Raw genomic sequence first — 23,289 nt, 5'->3', positions numbered from 1 at the left:
TCTTCGTTGCTGCGCGCGGGCTTTCTCTAGTTGCGGCGAGCGGGGGCTACTCTTCGTTGCAGTGCGCGGGCTTCTCATTGAGGTGGCTTCCCTTGTTGCGGAGCACAGGCTCTAGGCGCACAGGCTTCAGTAGTTGTGGCTCACGGGCTCTGGAGCACAGCCTCAGCTCAGTAGTGGTGCACGGGCTTAGTTGCTCTGCGGCATGTGGGGTGATCCTGGACCAGGGCTCGAACCTGTGTCCCCTGCATTGGCAGGTGGATTCTTAACCACTGTGCCACCAGGGAAGCCCGGTTGGTTGGTTTTTAATTCATTTAGCAAATATTTATTGAGCACCGTGTGTACCAAGGAGTCTGTTAGACCTTGGGGATACTGCAGTGAACAAATCAGCCATGTTCTAGTCCTCATGGAACTTAAAAATTTTTTAGTGGGTCCCCCCTCAATGTGCTAGAACCTTCTTTTTACATTATTTCTTTTTTACCTAAATTCCCAGAATTTTTTCAGTTTTTTTGTTTTTGTTTTTTTGTTTTTTTGTTGCGGTACGCGGGCCTCTCACTGTCGTGGCCTCTCCCATTGCGGAGCACAGGCTCCGGACGCGCAGGCTCGGCGGCCATGCATCGGCAGGCGGACTCTCAACCACTGCGCCACCAGGGAAGCCCCTCAGTTGTGTTTTTAATCAGCTATACAACTACACACTAAATAGAAACATCTAAATATCACAAAACACCTGAAAAAACCTTACTCCCCAAGTTATTTTCAAATTTGCTGCCTCTGATCCTATCATTTACACAGATGTTATTATACACAGATGATGTTATGTATACATCCTTTCAGGTTTGGCTCTTGCATTTCCTATCACTTTTTCTGTTCTCCATCATTTTTTTTTTAATTTATTTATTTTTGGCTGTGTTGGGTCTTTGTTGCTGCCTGTGCGTGGGCTTTCTCTAGTTGTGGCGAGCGGGGGCTACTCTTCGTTGCGGTGCGCGGGCTTCTCATTGCGGTGGCTTCTCTTGTTGCAGAGCACGGGCTCTAGGCGCACGGGCTCAGTAGCTGTGGCTCACGGGCTCTAGAGCGCAGGCTCTGTAGTTGTGGCGCACAGGCTTAGTTGCTCCGCAGCATGTGAGATCTTCCCGGACCAGGGCTCGAACCTGTGTCCCCTGCATTGGCAGGCAGATTCTTAACTGCTGCGCCACCAGGGAAGTCCCTCGCCATCATTTTTAAGTTGTTATCCACAGTGACGTTCTGGTATTATACCAGAGTGTCCTTGAGTAAGGGAGCTGAAACAGAAAGGCATGGACTTGGCCACTTATGCTTGTGGCTGGGACCCCACTGTCTGTAATCTTAGATTTTTTTTTTCGGTTACATAAATGCAATGGAAATCTCAATTTTTGTCTCCTTTTATTATCAGCTCTTTTTTCCTCCATAGTGCAATGACAGTTTTAGTCTTTAATTTTTTTTTAAAGTGCATGGAGCCAGGTGAGGAAACTTAGATCCAGGAACTATGCTTTTGTTTTGTTTTTTCCCAGGTATGATACTTCTTGAGGTTTTTTGTTCGTTTGTTTGTTTTAGTGAAAGTATCATTAAAGATACTGTACATCAGCCGTTGTTTTTATTAATATTGATGTAAAAGAGCTCTGTGCCCTCCAGTTTCCAGCAAGCCTTCATCCAGGGGCCCCTTCACTCCCACACCTTTGCCTTCCCCGTGATCTGATCTGTAAGAAATCTTTACCCTTTGCACCTTATCCTGTGGTTCCTTGTTTTCTTTAGTAATCTTGTTTTGAAGACCATTATCAGGGGCTTTTGGAAATCTCCCATAAGTTGTTTGTCAGATTAAAGACTTAAACAAGGACAGCAGCTATTTTTAATTCATAGAAATGAAACTCATTTGCATCCTAACAGATTGCCCTTCTCCAAGCACATACTTTTCTCTCTGGTCTCTTGTCTCCCATGTCTTGTTTGTTAAGCTGTTGGAGCCACAGTTGTTTTCACTGGACCTTTATGCCTCCTGCTTGCCTCTCCTACACACACGTGTTTACTTTTATTGTTTGACTTTCTACCACCAGAACCAGGATCTATATATTCACCTTTGTCCCAGGCCTTTTTCCTACAGGGCTAAACTTTCTGAAAAGACATTCATGACCTAACCCATTCCATCTTCCCCAAATCATCAACATTTTTATTCTCCATCCCAACAGCTAGTACAGGGTCTGGCATTTCCGAGGTACTCAATAACTTTTTTATCAAATGAGTGAGTAAATTATTTCCCTCGGTGATGTTATCATTTTGTCTTCTTCGCCCACATTTTCCATATCATTAAGGCTGCTGTCAGTTACCATAGCCAGACCCTAGTTCAGGGCTTAACCATTCCCACTTGGACTGTTTCAGTACCTTCCAAGAATTCTTGGCCATCTGCCTCCAGCCTTTTCCTACTTCAGCGCTGCCCTACATCACAAGCGCCCTCTTCCATGAACATTGCAGGGATTTCACTGAAACATTTATTCCTGAGCTTCAGAGTTTGTTACCATTTTGTTTCTTGCTATCACCCCCGTTTATCTTTCTCTCCTGCTAAACATCGCCTAATACCCTGATTCAAGCCAGGGAGTGGAGCTGTTAACCAGCCCCCACACCCGGCTCTCCACTCTGCCTTTGAGCAGCTTGTGTGCATCCCGTCCCCTGAACGAAGTTATGTCAGCCCTTCTTTCAGTTTGTGACTAAAGACTCACCTCCGTAAACCTCTCAGACTCATCCCACTTGACCGTGTCTTTGCGGATTCTGGCAGTGGTCAGCCACAGAGCAAAAACAGGAACAAAATGGCCCTATTCCATGTGGTTTAATATATTTTCCAGACAGAGTAACCATTCACTCACTCACCACATGTTTCAGCACCTACTATGTATGGCCAGACTTTGAATCAGACGCTGGGATACAAAGATATTTTAGAAATTTATGGCAGTCATTACTCCCTCCAGTATCCCTCTAAAGTAGATACATTCATTTTCTTAATTTTGTAAATGGACGAGATTTCATAGCTCTCTGAGGATTAAAGTACTTTTGCAAGAAGTCTTAAGCATCCCAAAATAAATCTTCCAGGTGATTCTAACTTTTTTCCAATCTCCAAAAGAATTGGATAAGTGTCCAAAGATGTGTGTTCCATTCTGAACTGTACGGAATCCAAGAAACCTAAAGTTTAACTCCTCTACTCTTAACATCCTTTGGATGCTGTTCCTCGGAAGTTCATCATTTTCCTGTCTCCTGAGTTTTCAATTTCTTTAACCCTTTTATTTTTATTTATTTTTTTAACATCTTTATTGGAGTATAATTGCTTTACAATGGTGTGTTAGTTTCTGCTGTATCACAGAGTGAATCAGCTACACCTGTACATATATCCCCATAGATTTTGGTGACCAATTTGGATTTCCACGATGAGCAGAAGCGCCGGAACCTCAATGGGACACTTCATGAGCTCCTCCGAATGAACATCGTCCCCATTGTCAACACAAACGATGCTGTTGTGCCCCCAGCAGAGCCCAATAGTGATCTCCAGGGGGTAAATGTGGGTAAAGTATTACCGAGGGTTGAGCATGCTGTAGACACTAATGCCATGCTATGCTGCATGTACTAACCCTGGACATTGGGCATAAACAAGATGGAGAAATGGGGAGAGAAGCTGGCATCCTGGAGCAGTGGCTGCATAAGCTCTTCTGAAGACAGGGGTTTTCGTTCAACTGGGTGAGGCGCAATAGTGATTTAAGGTGCTGCTGTGAGCATGGCTTGTGTATGTCAGTGGATAGAAGCGTGCATATTTGGAAAGGGGGGTGCCAGTAGGCATGGTGTTTTGCAAACTGAAAGGCCTGTAAGAGCTGTCATGCACATACTCAGGGTTGTTAATTTTTCCTGCCAGAGCCTAGCTGAGTACTTCCGCGAACTTCTTTTTGAACTGCAAAGCTCACGACTTTTTACCTGCATTTTAGGTTATTAGTGTTAAAGATAACGATAGCCTGGCTGCCCGTCTGGCTGTGGAAATGAAGACTGATCTCTTAATTGTTCTTTCAGATGTAGAAGGTACAAAGTAATGCCTTTTCTTTTTATCCAGTCTTTGTTTTAAATACTATATGTGTGAGCACATGAGGTCCCCTCTTTGTTTGAGTGCTTCTGATCTTTTTAACTATGGACCATTATTTTCTGAGCCATATCGTCCGAAAAGGGTTTTATGATTCAAAAGAAGGTGGGGGTGGTCTGGGAGATGAAGTTTGAATGCTGAAATGTTGTTATTTCCAGGCACTTTAATTTTGTTTTTTATAACTGCTTTATGGAGATACAATTCACGTAACATATAATTCACCTATTTAAAATGTATATTTCAGTGATATTTAGTATAGTCATACAGTTGTTCAACCCTCACCACAATTTAGAACATTTTTGATCACCCCATCAAGAAACCCATACCCATTAGCAATCATTCCTCACTTCCCCTGAAACTCTCCAGCCCTTGGCAACCTCTAATCTACCTTCTGTCTCTGTTGATTTGCTTGTTCTAGACATTTTATATAAATGTGATCATACAGTATGTGATCCTTTGTGATTGGCTTTTTTCACTTAATGTTTTCAAGGTTTATTGATATTATAGCACATATTAGTACTTCATTTGTTTTTATTGCCAAGTAATATTCCGCTATATAGATATACTACGTTTTATTTACCTACTCATCAGCTGAAAGACATTTAAGCTATTGTGACAAATGCTTCTGTGAACATTTGTGCACAAGTTTTGGTGTGAAGATGCTTTTTATTTTATTTTTTTATTTTTTATTTTTTTTGCGGTACACGGGCCTCTCACTGTTGTGGCCTCTCCCATTGCGGAGCACAGGCTCCGGACACGGAGGCTCAGCGGCCATGGCTTACGGGCCCAGCCGCTCTGCGGCATGTGGGTTTTTTTTGCGGTACACGGGCCTCTCACTGTTGTGGCCTCTCCCATTGCGGAGCACAGGCTCCGGACACGGAGGCTCAGCGGCCATGGCTTACGGGCCCAGCTGCTCTGCGGCATGTGGGATCTTCCCGGACCGGGGCACGAACCCATGTTCCCTGCATCGGCAGGCAGACTCTCAATCACTGCGCCACCAGGGAAGCCCAAGATGCTTTTTATCTTACTTAGGAGTAGAATTGCTGGATCATATGTTTAGCCTTTTGAAGAAATACCAGCCTGGTTTCCAAAGCAACTGCACCATTCTACATTTTCCCAGCAGTGTATGAGGGTTCTAGTTTCTCCACATCCTCACCAACACTTCCCTCTTGGTATCTGCCTTTTTGATTATAGCCATCCTAATGGGTGTGAAGTGATACCTCATTGGGGTCTTGATCACTTTTAATTTTAATGTAAATCACAAGACACATTATTTTAAATTGGAGCCACTGCAGAAAATCCAGGCTGTATGGCCACTGTGTTCTTCTGTGTTACTCTTTTCCTCTCTGCTTTCGTCTTCTTCGTGGAGGGGCCCCTCTTGGCTCCAACTTGGCTCTCGATTTGCTCTTCTCACTTTCTTAAGCTGTTCCCGTTTTACATTTTGTCCCATAGATATGGTAGATGTGTCTAAAATAGGCCAAACCTACAGGATCCCAAAAGTCCCCCATTACATTCCCAGGAAGTCAGAAAAACCCATTTAGTTCCCTGCCCACACCCATGGCAGGTTAATATGGCAGGATATTTTCCCCAATTTACGCTTCAGCAGCATAAGTGAAGGGCAGGGGGCTCCCTGGTGGAGGCAGGGGCAGGTACCAGTGCTGTGATCTGTCTTCTGCACACGTGGAGGGTCAGAGATATCATGCTTACAGATCAGTATCTTTACGTGTATGAAGTGTTGGTACCATGTTTATTCACTATAAATTTGAAGTCTCAGGATAGGAACAACGAAGCTGGGGTAAGAGTAAGCCACTCTGGAGAACAAGGTATTTTGGTTAGTCACAGGATTTTTTTTTCAACTTCTGATGTGTACAAATACTGTGCTAGGTGCTTTATAAATGTCAATTTATTCACCCTTGTAGCAACTCTGCAAAGTAGGTAGGTTAGCCTGTTATTCAGATGAAGAAATTAAAAATTGAGTTCACATTAGTTAAATGGTTTATTCAAAGTCACATAGCTAGTACTTGGCAGAGGCTGGTTTCGAATCTAAATCTTTTCAGTTTAAAAATGTACACTCTTCTCTCCTATACTGCCTAGCAAGGCAAAGGATATGAGTTTGAGAGATCAATATATAAAATCCAACTTGAGCTAGACTCTAGTAAACTTTAGTTTTAATTCAGCCTCAAACACCAAAACTGGTCGTTGGCAGGCTTGTGCTTTTAGTTATCCACTGAATATTGATTTTTAGAACAATATATGAATTTTAAATATGCTCTTGGTGGGTTTGAGAGCTGCTATAAGGAAGAAGAGGAGGAGGCAGAATATCAGAATGCTAGGAACTCCTAGGTGTCTCTGGGGGGTTTGCCTTAGAATTGTCCAGTACTACTCATGATCTCATATCATAGTGCCTTCTGAGAAGAACCCAGCAGAAGACCCTGGGAACTGTGGGGTGCTGGGTTGAGGCAGATAGGGGTTATGAGAGGTTATTTCTCTCTCCCTGTAATTGCTGTTCGTGGTTTGCACTACTTTGTTGTGCACTGGACACTGATGTCCTCACTGCTCTGATTCACTTACTCTCCTAGAGAGGATGCACATGGCATGGTTGTGTTAAAGATTTGGAATAGGGCTTCCCTGGTGGCGCAGTGGTTAAGAATTCGCCTGCCAATGCAGGGGACACGGGTTTGAGCCCTGGCCTGGGAACACCCCACATGCCACAGAGCAGCTAAGCCTGTGTGCCACAAGTACTGAGCCCACGTGCCACAGCTACTGAAGCCTGTGCGCCTAGAGCCAGTGCTCCGCAACAAGAGAAGCCACGACAATGAGAAGCCCGTGCACTGCAACGAAGAGTAGCCCCCGCTCGCCGCAACTAGAGAAACCTCGTGCACAGCGACGAAGACCCAACACAGCCAAAAATAAATTGATTAATTAATTAATTAATTTTTTTAAAAAAAGGTTTGGAACAATGGAGCACAGGGGTATATTTTAGCACAGGAAAAGCAGTAACTTAAAAACCAAAAACATCACTGCCTAAAATGTCCTTCAGCCAGTTTCTGACCACTAGCAGTTCCTCCCTGTCTGTGTCTCCCTTAGACCTTGACATGACTCCATTTTCTCAGGCCCTCTTTTCCCCTTCTGAGGCTCAGACACATCCTTTTTCGAAGTGAAATTGTGAGGATTTTTAATCTCGGATGGTATGCATGTAACATTTTGTGTACCTCTTATTTTATGTCACGCTACTCAGTTATAAAGAGGACATAGGCTTTGTGGTGACAAATCCAGACTGAAAGCCAAGAGTCATACGCTCTTCTGCTGACTCAGCCTAACCTTCAGAAAGGCTTACCCATAATGTGGGGAGTATAATGTGACTGTTTCAAAGGGTACTGTGAGAGTTAATGAGAACCTGTTTCATATGTCATGCCCTTGGAAAGAGTCACATTAAACAGTATACAGCTGCTGCACTGTTTGTGCAAAAGCCACTCATCTTTTTCAGTTGCATCCTTAAGGTTCAGCATCACAGTAGAAATGGCAAAGGTGAGGATAGCTTCCCTGTAGACTGTGGGCAGGGCCAGTAAATTCTGTGCCAGGGATATGGCCGTGCTCTGATGCCGGCAAACGTTCATTTATCAGGCAAAGTTATAAAAGTATGTAAGGTGCGTCCTCCCGGACCTGGTTTTCAGTGTGAGTAGACTCCACAAATCCCTTGACCTCTTTTCTTGTTCGAGCTGGTGGAATAGCAGAATTTATCTGTGGATGAGTCGAGTACAGAGTAGTTATAGTTGGCAGGTCCCTGTGGAGGTCTGTCTTGGGGGATGCTTACTTCTGTTAAACAGCATTACTGACTCTTGTCCACTTTTTAGGCCTCTTTGACAACCCCCCAGGGTCAGATGATGCAAAGCTCATTGATATATTTTATCCCGGTGATCAGCAGTCCGTGACATTCGGAACCAAGTCCAGAGTGGGAATGGGTGGCATGGAAGCCAAGGTAAGAATCTGGTGCCTTTATTGCCTGTAACAATTTAAAAACCAAACTGTATTTTATCCTTCTTACTTTTGTAATTGAGGGCTGATGCACATACACACTTAAAGATACACATATCTAAATACAGGTTTAATGCATATTGTGTACCTATATTTAGTCATGTCTTTCTATGTATTTTTATTAATATATTAAGCGTGTGTTCATATTATAACCTCCTCAAGGGCAGGGTCTATATTTTTTCATAATTCATAAATCCTGTAAGTGTTAATATTAGAGCTCAAATATTTCTTGATGGAACCTTTAAAAAGTTCTTCTCTCCCCTTAATTGTTCTAAGAAGTTATACCCTTTAGGTACAGAATCATACGTAGCAATGGCAGAGATGAGGACAGGAACCCCAGGTACAAAAGCTCAGGAGTACTCATGATCAGATTCCAGTCATGCAGCAAGCTGACGCAATAAGTCAAATGTAGAAGTCATGCGTCCCAGTACTAGAGAGTCTTAGAGAACACGCTGAGCACAAGGGGCAGATTGGTTTATCTTTAGACAACACACGCCAGGGTTGGGTTGGGAAGAGTGCCTGGGCTGAGCGTGTCTTGAGAGCTTCTGAGCTGTGCAGAACCTTCCTACAGATAACTAAATTGCTCAATAGCACATTGTATTTTCTATGTTTTTGCATGTTTAAAGTGCAGGGGCCTAGACCCTACAAAGGTCTGAATCTCATCCATGGATCTAACTTCTCCCATTAGGTGAAAGCAGCCCTCTGGGCTTTGCAAGGTGGTACTTCTGTGGTCATTGCCAATGGGACCCACCCGAAAGTGTCTGGGCATGTCATCACAGACATTGTGGAGGGAAAGAAAGTTGGCACCTTCTTTTCCGAAGTAAAGCCTGCAGGTAAGTAGTTCTTCATAGAGTCCCATGGTCTGTGGATGATTGCTAGTAACTCCATGGCCTAGATGGGGCTGAAGACTGAGCTCTCCCTCTGGGAGGAGAGCTTACAAAATTCATGTGCTAACGTTATGAAATATGGTATAGTTTCGACACTGCTTGCAAAATTGGATTCTACTTTGGCTTTGTAAAACTTATCTAACCTGCCTAACTAGGCCTCCTGTTCTCACTAAAATCACTAAGTTAAAGAATATAAGCATCCATTTTCTCAAGAAACCTTTGCTAGGCCCATGCTGGATGCCAGATACTAATGAACACTAGATATACAAAGATGCATAAGAAGTAGTATGTGCTCTCTCAGGTGTTCGCAAAGATAGCATTGCCATATAATCTACATTCAGAAATGCAAACACATTAGAAAATGTAAGCCAAAGTGGAATTGAGAAGAATTCTAGAAGACATAAATCGTATTGTCTGCCCCCAAAATGCAGACAGGTTCTTGTGTTTCTGCCTGAGTTAATCTGGTATGCCCTTCTGCCAGTTTATTGGTCAGAGTGATCTCTGGATGTGAAACAAGCATGCCGAGACCCTGAGCGTGTGCTCTGTGCCTGCAAGGAGCCCGTGCACGTCTGGGATAGTGAGGGGGCAGTGAGCTGACCGTGAGCTGATGTTTGCAAATGTTCTTGCAGGCCCTACCGTGGAGCAGCAGGGAGAAATGGCTCGATCAGGAGGAAGGATGTTGGCCACCTTGGAACCTGAGCAGGTGATAACCCTAGCTGATAGTTTTGTTAGTTTTCAGAGTGAGTCATAACTGTGAGGTTTGGTGCACAGTCAAGCCTGCTGTTTCCCCCTTTATTCCTCGAGTCCCATAGAGATAGATCTGAGTTACAACTCTGATTCAGATTTGTTCTGCCTTTTTTCTTTTTCTAAATTTCATTTTCCCTTTTGTCTTTTATAGGCTGAAGCCTAAGGTAGCTTTGCATCACTATGATGTTTTGATCAAAAGTATCATGAAAATCATGAGACCAGAGAGGCTCCCAAATCCTACCACATACTGGGCAGGGAAATGTAGGAAAGTAACTTTTCCCATCTCATCCAAATCACCAAGATTACCTAGAAGATGGAAGTTCAGAGCCTGCTCCATATCATAGCCCTGCCCTGTCCACAGTGACTCAGTCAGTTGAAGTAGCAGACACGATGAAATGTGAGAAGGTCAGGTGGAAGCAGGGTGCTGGCTTCCCAAGGGTGTGGTGTTAAGGCGGGATTTGAAAGTGATGTATATAGGTTTCTTCTGGGGAGTACTTTGGCCTGAGAAGGGAGAAGAAAATTTAAAATAACTACAAGTAGGAAAAGGAAAGCCCAGGAGAACCCTAGCTTCTCTCTCTGTTAAATCACTTCTTTTACTCCTTTAGTAATCACTACTCTGATTTGCCATGTTTCCTTATCTAGGTGGGTAAGGATTGGGGTCTCCTCCAGCATCCAGGACTGGGTTTTTCCCCTTTGACTGAATTCATTTAATAAATAATTGTTGAAAAAGAAGAACTAGATGCAAAAACTTAACCTGGGAAATCAGCTTTACAGCTGGTGCTATTAAATAGGTGAGATGTGTATGTCATGCTGATTCAAAGTGCTGGCGCCTGTCTCATGGACAAACTGAATAATTCATCATACCCTCTCCCCCACCACAAGGCTGTGGTTTGCTAATCATCATGATCAAGAGTGGTAAAAGAGGAAGAAAAGTGAGAAGAAATGGGGAGGTTAGTAGTGAGAGAGGAAGGAAAATCAGTGAGGGGAGCAGTGGTGGGAAAAGAATGAGTGAAGTAAGGAGGTTTCAGTCGTTGATGACTGGGATTTAGGAGCAAGGCCTGGCACGGCACACTCAGAAGAGTAGGTTTAAAAGTATGGTGTGCGTTCTTTATGGGGTAACATGTTTGCTTATTTGTTTTAATGTTTTACCTTTTTTCCTAGAGAGCAGAGATTATCCATCATCTGGCTGATCTGTTGACGGACCAGCGAGATGAGATCCTGTTAGCCAACAAAAAAGACTTGGAGGAGGCAGAAGGTAAAGACCAGGCAACTTAGTTATAGAGAGATTTATTTGGGGTTTTATTCTTTGTTTTACTAATAATTCTTATATCATAGTCTGCCTAAAGTCAAGATGGTTATGGAAGAAATTACATACTGTATACATCATTTTTATTGAGGGTTGGTGGCTGGTATTCATTGGGAGTTTTCAAAGTACACGTACTACCTCCACCCCTTTTCTCACATATTCCATATAACACCTACTCACCCCCCCACCCACTGAGGGGCCTTTTCCTTCCATTCCCCACAGTCACAAGCCATGGCTACTGTGGCAATTTCAAGACAAAAAAGAAAACGATTGAGGACCTCACTATTTTAGACATTAAGCTAATAGCAGCTAACATTTACTGAGGCCTTTCTGTGTTTCTGGGCATTATGCTAAGGGATTAACAGGCAGGATCTGATTTTCTCTTTAGAACGTGGTACCTATAAGGTACCTACTATTTATTATCCCTATTTTACAGAGGAGAAAACTAAAGTGGAGAGAAGTTGTTACATGCCTAAAACCATACAGCCAGTGGTAGATCTGGGAACAAAACCCAGATGGACGGTGCATATAAAATAGTTGTGGAGGGCTTCCCTGGTGGCGCAGTGGTTGAGGGTCCGCCTGCCGATGCAGGGGACACGGGTTCGTGCCCCGGTCCGGGAAGATCCCACGTGCCGCGGAGCGGCTGGGCCCGTGAGCCATGGCCGCTGAGCCTGCGCGTCCGGAGCCTGTGCTCCGCGACGGGAGAGGCCACAACAGTGAGAGGCCCGCGTACCGCAAAAAAAAAAAAAGTTGTGGAAATAGTTTGTGCAGCCTGTGTTGAAAGATAGCTTACCTCCTAGTTCCTTAACCAGCGTGTAGTCTGCCACCCAGAAATGCCCTTGAGGTGCTAATGGTAGCGTAAGTGAGATGGCTGAACTCGCATTGAAGACAGCTAAATATGTGGAGTCAGATAGGCCCTCATCTTTCTCTCCTTTTCTTAATTCTCTGTCTTTTGTACCCTAAAATAATGGGGGTTGATTTTACAGGGTTTTTAATTTCCTTGTGAATAAATGTGCCTCAAATTGAACATCCAAATTAGTGGTGTTCCCTTTAAAGAAACCTTGCAGGGCTCATCAACATTATTTTCATTCCTTAAAACATTTTTGAGCCATTACTTTGGAACTTTCTTTAGACTTTACATCTGGTCTTTTGAATTTTTGCAGTATTGGAAAGCCATAAAAAATTTAAATAAATGGAAGAAATCTTTATTGACATCTTATCCAATTCTTTAAGTTAAAAGAATTAAGACCCACAGAGGTTAAAGCTGCTGCTCAAGGTCACACACCTAGTTGTTGGTAGAACTCTGACTTCTGATCCCAGTTATCTCTCTCTGGAAATCTGCAAGGACACACATGGCTTAAGAACAAAGTCTCAGGTATACACAAGCATGGTAATCACCTTTGAGTCCGTGAGCCCATTTCAGGAAATTTATCCCTAAGAAAAGATTGCAAGAGGATGAAATAGCTCTGTATATAAAGTTTCTTAGAGCGGGATTATTTATACCATTGAAAACTGGAAACAACCCGAGTGTCTAATAACGTAGGTACAGTCATGTACATTGAACTGTATCAACTCAATGGAATATTTAGTAGTAATTAAAATAATTTTGGCAACATGGAAAATGTACGTGCATTATGAGGTGAAAAACGAGTATAATATTTAATATGCACTACAATTAAAACGATTTCTAGCGCATGGGGAGAAGTGAAGAAAATTAATTAAATTGATGTAATTGGTTGATAAAATTATGGTTTCATTTTTTTTCTTAATATAAGGTTGGCTCCTCCCCTCCAAAGTAGAAGTCTTTTTATAATTCCGTCTTCGTGGTTGTGACTGTAAAAAAGAAGGGGAAATTTTTCACAATATCATTCAACATTAACCATAGTAATGATTTGTGATACGTGATTCCAAATGGTTTTCCTGAGTATGTGTGTGTTTGTGTGTGTGGAGAGAGAGATGATCACACTGTGCATGCTGTTATATGCAAATTTAAAGAAAATTCTGTATATGAACTTACCATAATTCTATTTAAGTTTTTATTTCAAAAGAAAACATCTTTATTACTTCTGCTTATAAAAATAATTCACTCATTATAAAAAATTTAAATAACGCAGAAAGATAGAGATCATCACTGTTCTTGATGCTTTCCGACATCTCTCTGCACATGTATACGCAATGTGTGATAACTAGGGTGATGTCATACGTGCTGTTTTATAGTTTGCCTTTTTCACAAACTACATCCTGGCCAGCTTTCCATATCAGTAAATATAGATATATATTTATAGTAACTGCATTGTAGCCCATTGGCTGAATCTATAGGTAGAATCCAGTTTTCCACTATAATAAAAATGCTGTGATAAGTATCCTCACTACATGCAGGTTTGCTGATACAAATGATAAATTTCTGGAACTGAAATTGCTGGCACCAAGGGTGTGGGTGTCCACACCTTTACATGATGATGTATACTGCCCAAATGCCCCTCCCAGAAAAGCTGTGTAAATGACATGTCCTTGTCTCCCTGAGACCCCCTGAGTTCCATGTCTGTTCCTAACACAGTGCCATGTGTTCAGTAAAACAGCCATAGCCCGCCCAGGTTACTGCTTCATCATGTACTCTTCACGCCTCTTCAGGGAGACTCGCAGCTCCTCTGCTGAAACGTTTGAGCCTTTCCACGTCTAAACTGAACAGCCTGGCTATCGGTCTGCGGCAGATCGCAGCCTCCTCACAGGACAGCGTGGGGCGGGTTTTGCGCCGGACCCGAATTGCCAAAGACTTGGAGCTCGAACAAGTGACTGTCCCAATTGGAGTTCTACTGGTCATCTTTGAATCTCGCCCTGACTGTCTACCCCAGGTATGTGACTAATGCCTGCCGTTAGGGTGGGGAATTGGAGGAAGAGCTTCTTTTCAGGACTCAGATAAATCTCCCGAAGATATCTTTCTTTCTTTCCTTTCCTCCCTCCCTTCCTCCCTCCCTCCCTTCCTTCCTTCCTTCCTTCCTTCCCCCAGAGGTAATTTTTGAGACTTTATTCTCAGGTTGCGCTTAAGGCAATTTATGTTTTTGATTTTTCTGGTAATTCTAAAAAAGGTAATTCATATGTCCATTTTACAGTTGAAGAAACTGAAGCTTATAGAAGTTAATTTTCCTGTGACATTTGTAAGGATGGAGCTGGGCCTTGAGCCCAGATGAATCTCCCATGCCATGACACGGGAGTACATTTCCAAAATACTTAGGACTTCCCTGGTGGTCCAGTGGTTAAGACTCTGTGCTTCCACTGCAGAGTGTGCGGGTTCAGTACCTGGTCGGGGAACTAAGATCCCACATGCCGTGCAGTGCAGCCAAAAACAAAAACAAAAACTTAGCTCACTGGAGCAGTTTGTTCCCTGACCACAGAGTCCCTGCTAACCTACTGCAGGCTCATTCATCTAATAGCTGGTTTTGCCCATGTGAAAAAGACCCGTTTATTATCAGTGTCGCAGATGGCTTCCTGTAGGTACATCTCTTAGGAAGAAAAACTTTCAGTAGTTAATGGAAACTAGCATGTGACCCCCTTTAAGAAATCTGACAGGGCTTCCCTGGTAGCGCAGTGGTTGAGAATCTGCCTGCTAATGCAGGGGACACGGGTTCGAGCCCTGGTCTGGGGAGATCCCACGTGCGGCGGAGCAACTGGGCCCATGAGCCACAACTACTGAGCCTCCGCGTCTCGGAGCCTGTGCTCTGCAACGAGAGGCCGTGATAGTGAGAGGCCCGCGCACTGCGATGAGGAGTGGCCCTGCTCGCCGCAACTAGAGAAAGCCCTCACACAGAAACGAAGACCCAACACAGCCAAAAATAAATAAATAAATAAATAAATAAAAAAGAAATCTGACAAATCACAGGCTAATTGAGGCAAAACCATGTGACAGAGGTTTTGCCAAGTGGCCATGCTCTGAAGTATAAGGTGGTATTAGAGGGTGGTCTTGCTCATTGCCCTAAATTCTCTCCCAGAAATCTGGAACCACTTCCCCACTGGACTGTCCAGGAGGATGATACCAGCTTTTTCTTTGCACTAGCCCCAAAGTCTCACAGAGAGATTCTGTTTAAAAACAAACAAAAGGGACTTCCCTGGTGACGCAGTGGTTAAGAATCCGCCTGCCAATGCAGGGGACACGGGTTGAATCCCTGGTCTGGGAAGATCCCACATGCCGCGGAGCAAGTAAGCCCGTGTGCCACGACTACTGAGCCTGCACTCTAGAGCCCGCAAGCCACAACTACTGAGCCCGTGTGCCACAACTACTGAAGCCCACATGCCTAGAGCTCAGGCTCCGCAACAAGAAAAGCCACCGCAATGAGAAACCTGCACACCGCACGAAGAGTAGCCCCCGCTCGCTGCAGCTAGAGAAAACCAGCGGGCAGCAACGAAGACCCAGCACAGCCAAAAATAAATAAATAAATAAAATTATTTTTAAAAAAATAAATAAATAAACATTTAAATAAATAAAAACCAGTACCTTTTTACACTAGGGCATAGGTGACCATGGGAGTCCCACATGCTCTGTGGAGGCTTTTCCCTGACATGACCTAAAACCAGCTGGTCTACCAAGGGACTCCCATACCATTGGGGTCTGTCCTCAGCCCCTTTCTGGCTGCATATCTGTCTCACAGAGAACCCCCCGAGATAACTGCAGAATTCCCATCAGCTGGTAGAAGGGGGTCCTAAGTCTCTCTGTAGGCCGTGTTCATAAAGTTTTCTCTGCTACCTTTTATCCATACTAGCGAATACTTCATGAGGGAAAGGTTTCCTCCTCAGCCGGTTACAGCTGAGGTTCCTCACATGGCATCACAGAATCCATGAATCCTAAAAGTTATATGTAGAATGCTGTGTGTTTGTGCATTTATCTGGGAAAAGTTTACATAATTTTTGTAAGGGGTTCATGAGCAACAAAACCAAAAAGGGATTAAGAACGATTAATCTGGAGATTAACGTGTTCAAGCAAGTTTTTTAAAGTTTCTTTTGATACGTTACAAAAATGGGAAGATTTTCATTCATCCTGAGAGCATTCAGAAAGTTCAGCTTCAGGCCTTGGATGATCAGGTGAGTGTGATTAGCTCTTGGCTCTAAGAGGGTAACTAACCCTCCTCCTGGATGGCCTGCTTCTTCCTCCCAGCAGTCTCTGCCGCAGCTGTCCAGGGGCTGGCAGCTCTGGTCCTCTCCAGAGTCTCAGCACCAGCCATTAGAGCTCTCGGAGCAATGACAGGGCCAGGGTAGGATGTGGCCAGAGATGCCGCCCAGCCTGAGTCAGGTGGAACAACACCTGAGTCAAGAGGCCGCTGAGCACCTGTCCTCCACCGTGGCCAGAGAGGGGAGTGCCTATGTGACCCTGGGCACTTAACTCAGGTTACAGTGTAATGGTGCTAAGGAAGCTGTACAGTATAGTTCCTAAGATCCGGGGCTTTGGCTCTGGAGTCAAGGCACCCAGCTCTGCCGCTTATAAGCTGTGTGCCTTGGGGAGTCACCAACTTCTCTGTGCTTCAGTGTCCTTATGTGTAAATCAGAGGATAAAACAGGTACTTAAGTGAAGATTAAACATGGTAGGCCTTACAAAGTGATTAACAGTGCTTGGCACAGGAAATGTGCTCAGCGAGTGCTAATGTTACCGTTACTTTTACTACTTTTTCCCTTTGGTTCATTGCTCTCCTCTTTGATCTGCAGGTGGCAGCCTTGGCTATCGCAAGTGGTAATGGCTTGTTACTCAAAGGAGGGAAGGAGGCCTCACACAGCAACCGGATTCTTCACCTCCTGACCCAGGAGGCCCTCTCAATCCATGGAGTCAAGGAGGCCGTACAGCTGGTAGGTCCCTGGGAATGAGCCAGGTCAGGCCCAGAGGGGCCAGGTCAGGTCTTTGGGTGTTTGAAGCAAAGCTTAGGCCACATAAGGCTGAGCCAGTACAGGCAGGTTTGATTGGAGGAGCCGCAGGTCCAGTGTGCCTGTGACATTAGACAATGGCAGGGCTGCCTTGACCCAGATGGGTCTTGAGTGGCTCAGGAAGGTCCCTGTCATACAGCTGTGTCCTGGTACCGTTGATTTACAAGAATGCCTTTTAGCCCTTCATTCTTAAGGTCACAGGCAGCAAGAATACCAGACCCAGACTGTGAGTGAGGCCTGGGTTCTGCTCACTGGCAGTGATTTAGGCCAAGTCAGACAGATACATTTTATGAAGGTTTGTCAGAAACCGTCACGCAGCTTGTAAGTATGAGGTCACGCTGTTAACACTATTATTATTATGGTCATTATTTTAACCATTGTGTCACTCTCCTCAACCATCCAGCGGAGGTTTTGAAGTACTAGATAGTTTTATTGAGTACCTGCTGTGGGCAAGGCACTTTCATCATTATCTCATTTAATCCTCACAACAACCTTGTGAGAAAAATTATTAGGTCCATTTGATAGATGGAAGAAAAATAGGCTCATTGGTAAAATAACTTAGCCAGAATCACCCAGAGTTTAGATTTGGACCTAGGTTGACTCCAGATCCTTCTCTTTTTCCCTTGAGGCCCACTGACTCCAACATTCCAGGATTCTGTTGGCTGCTAGGAGGGTGTCTACAAACCTGCCTCATTACATGCTCCCTGACAAGAAGCTGGGTTATTCTTACAGCAACATAGTGGGTAGAAAGAGCACAGGCTGTAGGGGTTCAGATCCTAGCTGCTCCATACCCTAGTTTAATTCGACAGATTTCCTCCTTCTCCTCCTTCTTATTGATGTATAGCATATGTAAAGTACCCTGATCACACGTGAACAGCTCTGTAATTGTGTCCGCGTATATACACGCATATAACCACCCCCCGCATCAAGATACAGACTATTTCCAGTACCCCGAAGTCTCCCTTGTGCCCTTTCCCATCAGTAGGCCCCACCCCACCACCAGGAAACCACTCTCTTTTTACTTTCTTCACATTCATTTTCTTTTGCCTATTCTTGGACTTCATATAAGTGAAATAATACAAAACGCACTCTTTTATCTGTATTTCTTTCGTTCAGGTATTTCTTTCTCATGTCCATGAGATTCACCCTCATTGTTGCATCTAGCAGTACTTTTCCTGAGCCACTCAAGACCCAGCAGTATTCCATTTATGTGCATGTACTACAGCTTATCCTTTCTTCTGTCGATGAACATTTGGGTTGTCTCTGGTTTGGTGCAATGCAGATTAAAGTTGCCATGAACCTTCTTGTACATGTATATTTGTACTTCTCTTGTGAGTAACATGTCCATATGGGGGGAAATTAAAAATCAAGAAGAAGGAAAAAATGCCCATAATCTCAGAGTTCTAACACAAGCACTTTAGTCACTCCAGCCAGCATCCCAGGGTAGAGGTTGTCAGCAGAAGTCGTGGAGAACCGTGACTCCCTAGCAAGACCAACATGTCATTAGGCTGTGATTAGAGAGCCAACGGAGCAGCCACTTCCTTTTGTGATCTTCATAGCCTGGCATACTCTGTACCTCCTCGAACTTCCAGAGATAGCACGTTGTACCTCTTCTAGCATCTTAAACGTGTCTGTCCTGTGTTATGGCTAGTCATAGGGTAGTCCTGTCTTCCCTACCAGACTCTGAGTTCTTTGAGGGCAGGGACCCTGTCCTGCATGTTTGGTAATGCAGAGCACAGGACCTAATGTGTAGAGTTTGATAAGCATTTGCTGGACAACTTTCAATATCCATGGTCAGGAACTTAATCTTGTTTTTGTTTTTTAATATTTATTTATTTATTTTCCTTTTTTTTTTTTTGGCTGTGTCGCGTCTTAGTTGTGGCACATGGGATCTTTGCTGAGACGTGAGATCTTTTCATTATGGTGCGCGGTCTGCTCGGATTTCTCTCTAGCTGCAGCACGCAGGCTTCTCTCTAGTTGTGGCGTGCAGGTTTTCTCCCTGTAGTTGTGGCACGTGGGCTCCAGGGCACGTGAGCTCTGTAGTTTGTGGCACACGGGCTCTCTTGTTGAGGTGCACGAGCTTAATAGTTGGGGCACACGGGCTTAGTTGACCCGTGGCGTGTGGGATCTTAGTTCCCTGACGAGGGATCGAACCCACATCCCCTGCATTGGAAGGCAGATTCTTTACCACTGGACCACCAGGGATGGTCCTTAATCTTGTTTTTGGAATAAGTTTTCAGAGCATCAGACTTAGTTCTCAGGAGATACAGACATTTATCTGTGAAAGGGATGTTGCTACTTCCATATTTTGTGTGGTCAGAAGATGTCATCTTTATCTTTTATTCTCTGCCTTTTCAGGTGAATACCAGAGAAGAAGTGGAAGATCTTTGCCGCCTAGACAAAATGATAGATCTAATCATTCCACGCGGCTCCTCTCAGCTGGTCAGAAACATCCAGAAAGCTGCTAAGGGCATTCCAGTGATGGGGCACAGTGAAGGCATCTGCCACATGTATGTGGATTCAGAGGCCAGTGTCGACAAGGTCACCAGACTAGGTGAGCTCAGTGGTGTCCCGTTTTATGCGGGCAAAATATTTGTCATGTCCTCGGTGGCTCTGGATCATGTTAATAGAAACAATTTTTTGTCCTCCTCTTTCAGTTAGAGACTCTAAATGCGAATATCCAGCCGCCTGTAATGCTTTAGAGACTCTGTTAATCAACCGAGATCTGCTGAGAACACCATTATTCGACCAGATCATTGACATGCTGAGAGTGGAACAGGTAGGACAAGTCCATCACTTCCTGTCTTCCCTCCCAAGATTTAGAAGCCTGTGGGATCAGACTGGGAGCAACTGCCATACCATTTAAGGAAATGAGAGAAGCAATGTTTTTGAGCATCTGCCATATACAAAGTTCTGTGCTGAGTACACAGTGAGTAAGACATGCCTTTGCCTCTGACAGTCTAGTGGATGGAAGAAACCCATACACAAATAGCTTCATTCCAAAGTGGTGTGTGTTCAGTGTTAAGAGGGTTCAAAGATAAAGCAGGTCACATGGCAGCCCACTGAATGGACTCTTTCCTGCCACCTCTTATTCAGGCGGCATAAAGTTTATGTTTCTGAACACACATTCTTGTTTGGATTTGATTTGAAAAGATTGTGCAGAAATGTTTTCAAACCAAAAATTTACATACAGCTGCTCCTCCACAGATGTCTTCAATTACCAATATTAATGTGCTTATTAATACAGTGATATTTGGGAGTGAGCAGTTTGTATAATGTCTTCTCTGGATTATTTTCTTAGCATGTCATTAAGATTATAAACCACCAGTGCCAGTAAGTTTTGAATATAAATGTGTGCTCCATCCTAAATTCCTGATTGCGAGAAAGATAGATGTTCTCCAGGTGAAACTGGACAATCTTAAATTTTCGGTCAGGATGCATTTTAAGCTTTAATATCTGATGTCAGAATTATGTAAACTAGCACAGCAGTAGAGAAAGTGACTGCTGGTCTTCGTTGCTTTGACCCTGAGCATGTGTCTCTTCCCTTCCATCCTTTTGCTGAAAAGGAAGACTTCAGTCAGCTTATAAATATGGCATGGTCCCAGTTTGGAAAATGAAAGTAAATGTACCCCACAAATTATAAGGGAGTTAGATCACATGATCGCTTATGTTTGGGGCCTGACCTTCCACTAGTGGCCTGTTTGAGTGCTGACGTATGCCAGGCACCACACTGGCCTGGACTGGACAGGAGAAAGCTCTCCTGTATCCAGGAATAAAACCCCCAGTTCTGATTCAGACAAACCCACAATATCCTCAGTCATCCTCAGCATTGCCTTGAAATTCCTCAAGTCAGAATGAGCCAGTATGTGCACTTCAGCACTTTGTAGTGCAGGAAGTACACCAGAGGATAACTTGCACACGGGTGGGGTTCCAGCCCCTGGGGAACATGGTTGGACCCCAGGCCTGGAGGAAGTGTGGTCCCAGATAGGAAACCATTCAGGGCCTTGGGAGCAACGAGGACATGACAAATGTGGCTTGTTGTGACTTGAGCCAAGTCAAGAGCTTGACCCTAAAGAATCAAGGTGTGAACGCTGCCCTGGGAAGGTGTCGGAGAACAAAGCCTGAGTGGGGTCACACTGTGACTGGGGTCCCCAGTGACCAGCCTCAGCATCCTTAAATTCCTCCAGCCAGAAGCAGGATTAGCCCCAGAAACTGGACCTGAGCTGAACCTGGAAATGGGGCCAGACTGACAAAGTCAGAAATCTAACGACTAACCACAGTTTGAAGTGGTTTCCAACCAGGTACTATTTTCCTCTAAAGCAGGCCTAGGACTTCTCCAGGGCCGAGGGAGTAGAAGTGTGTTTGTGGCATCTCCCTCTTTCCGTCTGAGTTCAATGCCTAAGTCCCACCTGCTGGGAATGGGATTTTTCTAGTCACGTGTTCGTTTTAGTAAAATGCCAGCAGTCAAGGGCTTATGTCAATAGCCCATTAAATGCCTTGCACATTCTTCACATTCAGAGGCTTCCTGCTTAAATCCCTGCTCCAGTTTTACTGGGGGCCCATTGCTGACAGGTGGCCGTCAGCATTTCCCAAAGCAGAGCATCCTGGAGTGTGGAAGGCTGCCTCTAAAAGGAAGCAGGGACTTGTTTAGTTTCCAAGCCACAGGAGCCCTGGACTCATCACCTTCAGGCTCATCTTGCTGTTGGATCCCAGAAGGAGGAGTGTGCGCTTGCCTCTTTCTGCTGTGTTTATGTTGTCGCCCCGGACTTCCTCTGTCCCAGGTGAAGATTCACGCAGGCCCCAAGTTCGCCTCCTATCTGACCTTCAGCCCCTCCGAAGTGAAGTCCCTCCGAACTGAGTACGGGGACCTGGAACTGTGCATTGAAGTGGTGGACAGCGTGCAGGAGGCCATTGACCACATCCACAAGTACGGCAGCTCCCACACGGATGTCATCGTCACAGAGAATGGTAAGTGTGCAGGGGCTGCAGCACACGGGGTCTGCGTTTTCTGCCTTGATCTCCAAGCTGACCCTGCTCCTCTCAGCCCCTCTTAGCCTGCAGGAGAACGTAATCTCGGTGGACTGATAACAGTGCCTGGTGTGGGCGGCACTTGCTGGTTTGCTGAGTGCTTTTACATCTGTTATCTCGCTGTGTTGTCACAGTGACCCCAAGGGAAGAGGCAGGGAAGAGGTGATTCGCTCCACTTTAAACGTGGCTCACTCTGTGTCAGAGGCGTTACCATTTAATCCATGCAGCAGTCTTTCCCGGTTGCTGGAATAAACCCATTTTACAGCTGAGGAAATCAAGGCTCAGGAGGTTAAGCGCAGAACCAACTAGTTTAGGGCAAAACCAACTCTCCACAGTCACTCCTTCCCTCCACAGGTGAGCCTGGGTGTCAGGCACTGGAGGCCCGATGGTAAAGGATGCCAGCGTGGCCCCCTCAGGGAACTTCCAGTCAGTTTACTGGGGAATCACAGCACCACCAGTGAAAACAGTTAATACTTGAGCACTTGCCATCTGCTAGGCTCTGGGATGAGCGCTCCATGGCTGTCGGTTCATTTTATCCTCTCTGCAAGCCTGGGAGCTGGGTAATATTGTCAGTCCCCATTGTACTCAGGCACAGAGAGGTTCAGAAGCCTGTCCACAGTCACCCAGCTGGTGGGTGTGGAGTTTGAGTTCAGACTTTGGCATTGGACTCAGAGCCTATAAACAGATAGTGTAGACAGGCCATTGCAGCACTGAGGGTACGTCTGCAGGGAGATCTGGATTCCAACCCAGTCTTTGCCAGGTACCTACTCCTTCAGCAACAGGACTGATGAAGCTGGTTTGCTTTCTTTCTGTTTTAGATTTTTCACAAGTCTGCATGTTTAATATGTGGGGAAGCACCTCAGGGGCCTGGGCCCTGCCCCAGTCAGGCCCTGTTGAGTGGCTGGAAGCAGGGATGTTCTCCCTGGGCCATCCTAACTCAATTTCTTTGCTTTATGCTGCAGAGAAGACAGCAGAGTTCTTCCTCCAGCACGTGGATAGTGCCTGTGTGTTCTGGAACGCCAGCACTCGCTTCTCTGATGGCTACCGCTTCGGACTGGGTAAGAAAGAGTCTGGTCGGGGAGAAAGGAGTCCCTTGTGTGGCCCCAAGGAGCATGGTGAGGGTGGAGGAGACATCTGGCCTTTACAGTCACGTGCATGATCAAGATGATGTAGACATACCGAGGGAAGGTTGGTTTATGAGAGAGAATGATAACAGCTACCATGAACTGGTAGAATTCCTGTGTTCTAGGCATTTCACATGCTAA

At 44.8% G+C, this 23,289-nt stretch overlaps 1 protein-coding gene across 5 annotated transcripts in view; it reads left to right on the top strand.

Moving 5' to 3' along the window:
* ALDH18A1 (aldehyde dehydrogenase 18 family member A1) overlaps window positions 1-23,289 on the top strand; it is a 47,765-nt gene that overhangs the window by 21,368 nt on the left and 3,108 nt on the right. For 3 of the 5 annotated variants that reach the window (XR_008616073.1, XR_008616072.1, XM_024121400.3), the window contains exons 6-17: window positions 3,392-3,550; window positions 3,969-4,059; window positions 7,972-8,096; window positions 8,841-8,985; window positions 9,669-9,742; window positions 10,948-11,041; window positions 13,724-13,944; window positions 16,784-16,921; window positions 19,355-19,550; window positions 19,654-19,775; window positions 21,778-21,964; window positions 22,987-23,082. Coding sequence is in view for 2 of the 5 variants with exons in the window: in XM_024121400.3 (XP_023977168.1) it covers window positions 3,392-3,550; window positions 3,969-4,059; window positions 7,972-8,096; window positions 8,841-8,985; window positions 9,669-9,742; window positions 10,948-11,041; window positions 13,724-13,944; window positions 16,784-16,921; window positions 19,355-19,550; window positions 19,654-19,775; window positions 21,778-21,964; window positions 22,987-23,082 (1,648 nt within the window). In the remaining 3 variants the exon portion in view is untranslated. The remainder of the gene's footprint in view (window positions 1-3,391; window positions 3,551-3,968; window positions 4,060-7,971; window positions 8,097-8,840; window positions 8,986-9,668; window positions 9,743-10,947; window positions 11,042-13,723; window positions 13,945-16,783; window positions 16,922-19,354; window positions 19,551-19,653; window positions 19,776-21,777; window positions 21,965-22,986; window positions 23,083-23,289) is intronic. The other 2 variants (XR_008616074.1, XM_055080849.1) reach the window with 1 other exon arrangement.

This window comes from Physeter macrocephalus, chromosome 20 (genome assembly GCF_002837175.3).
Source record: "Physeter macrocephalus isolate SW-GA chromosome 20, ASM283717v5, whole genome shotgun sequence".
Lineage (NCBI taxonomy): Eukaryota > Metazoa > Chordata > Mammalia > Artiodactyla > Physeteridae > Physeter > Physeter macrocephalus.
The sequence above is the reverse complement of the archived record's forward strand: the minus strand, read 5'-3'. Positions and strand labels throughout refer to the sequence as shown.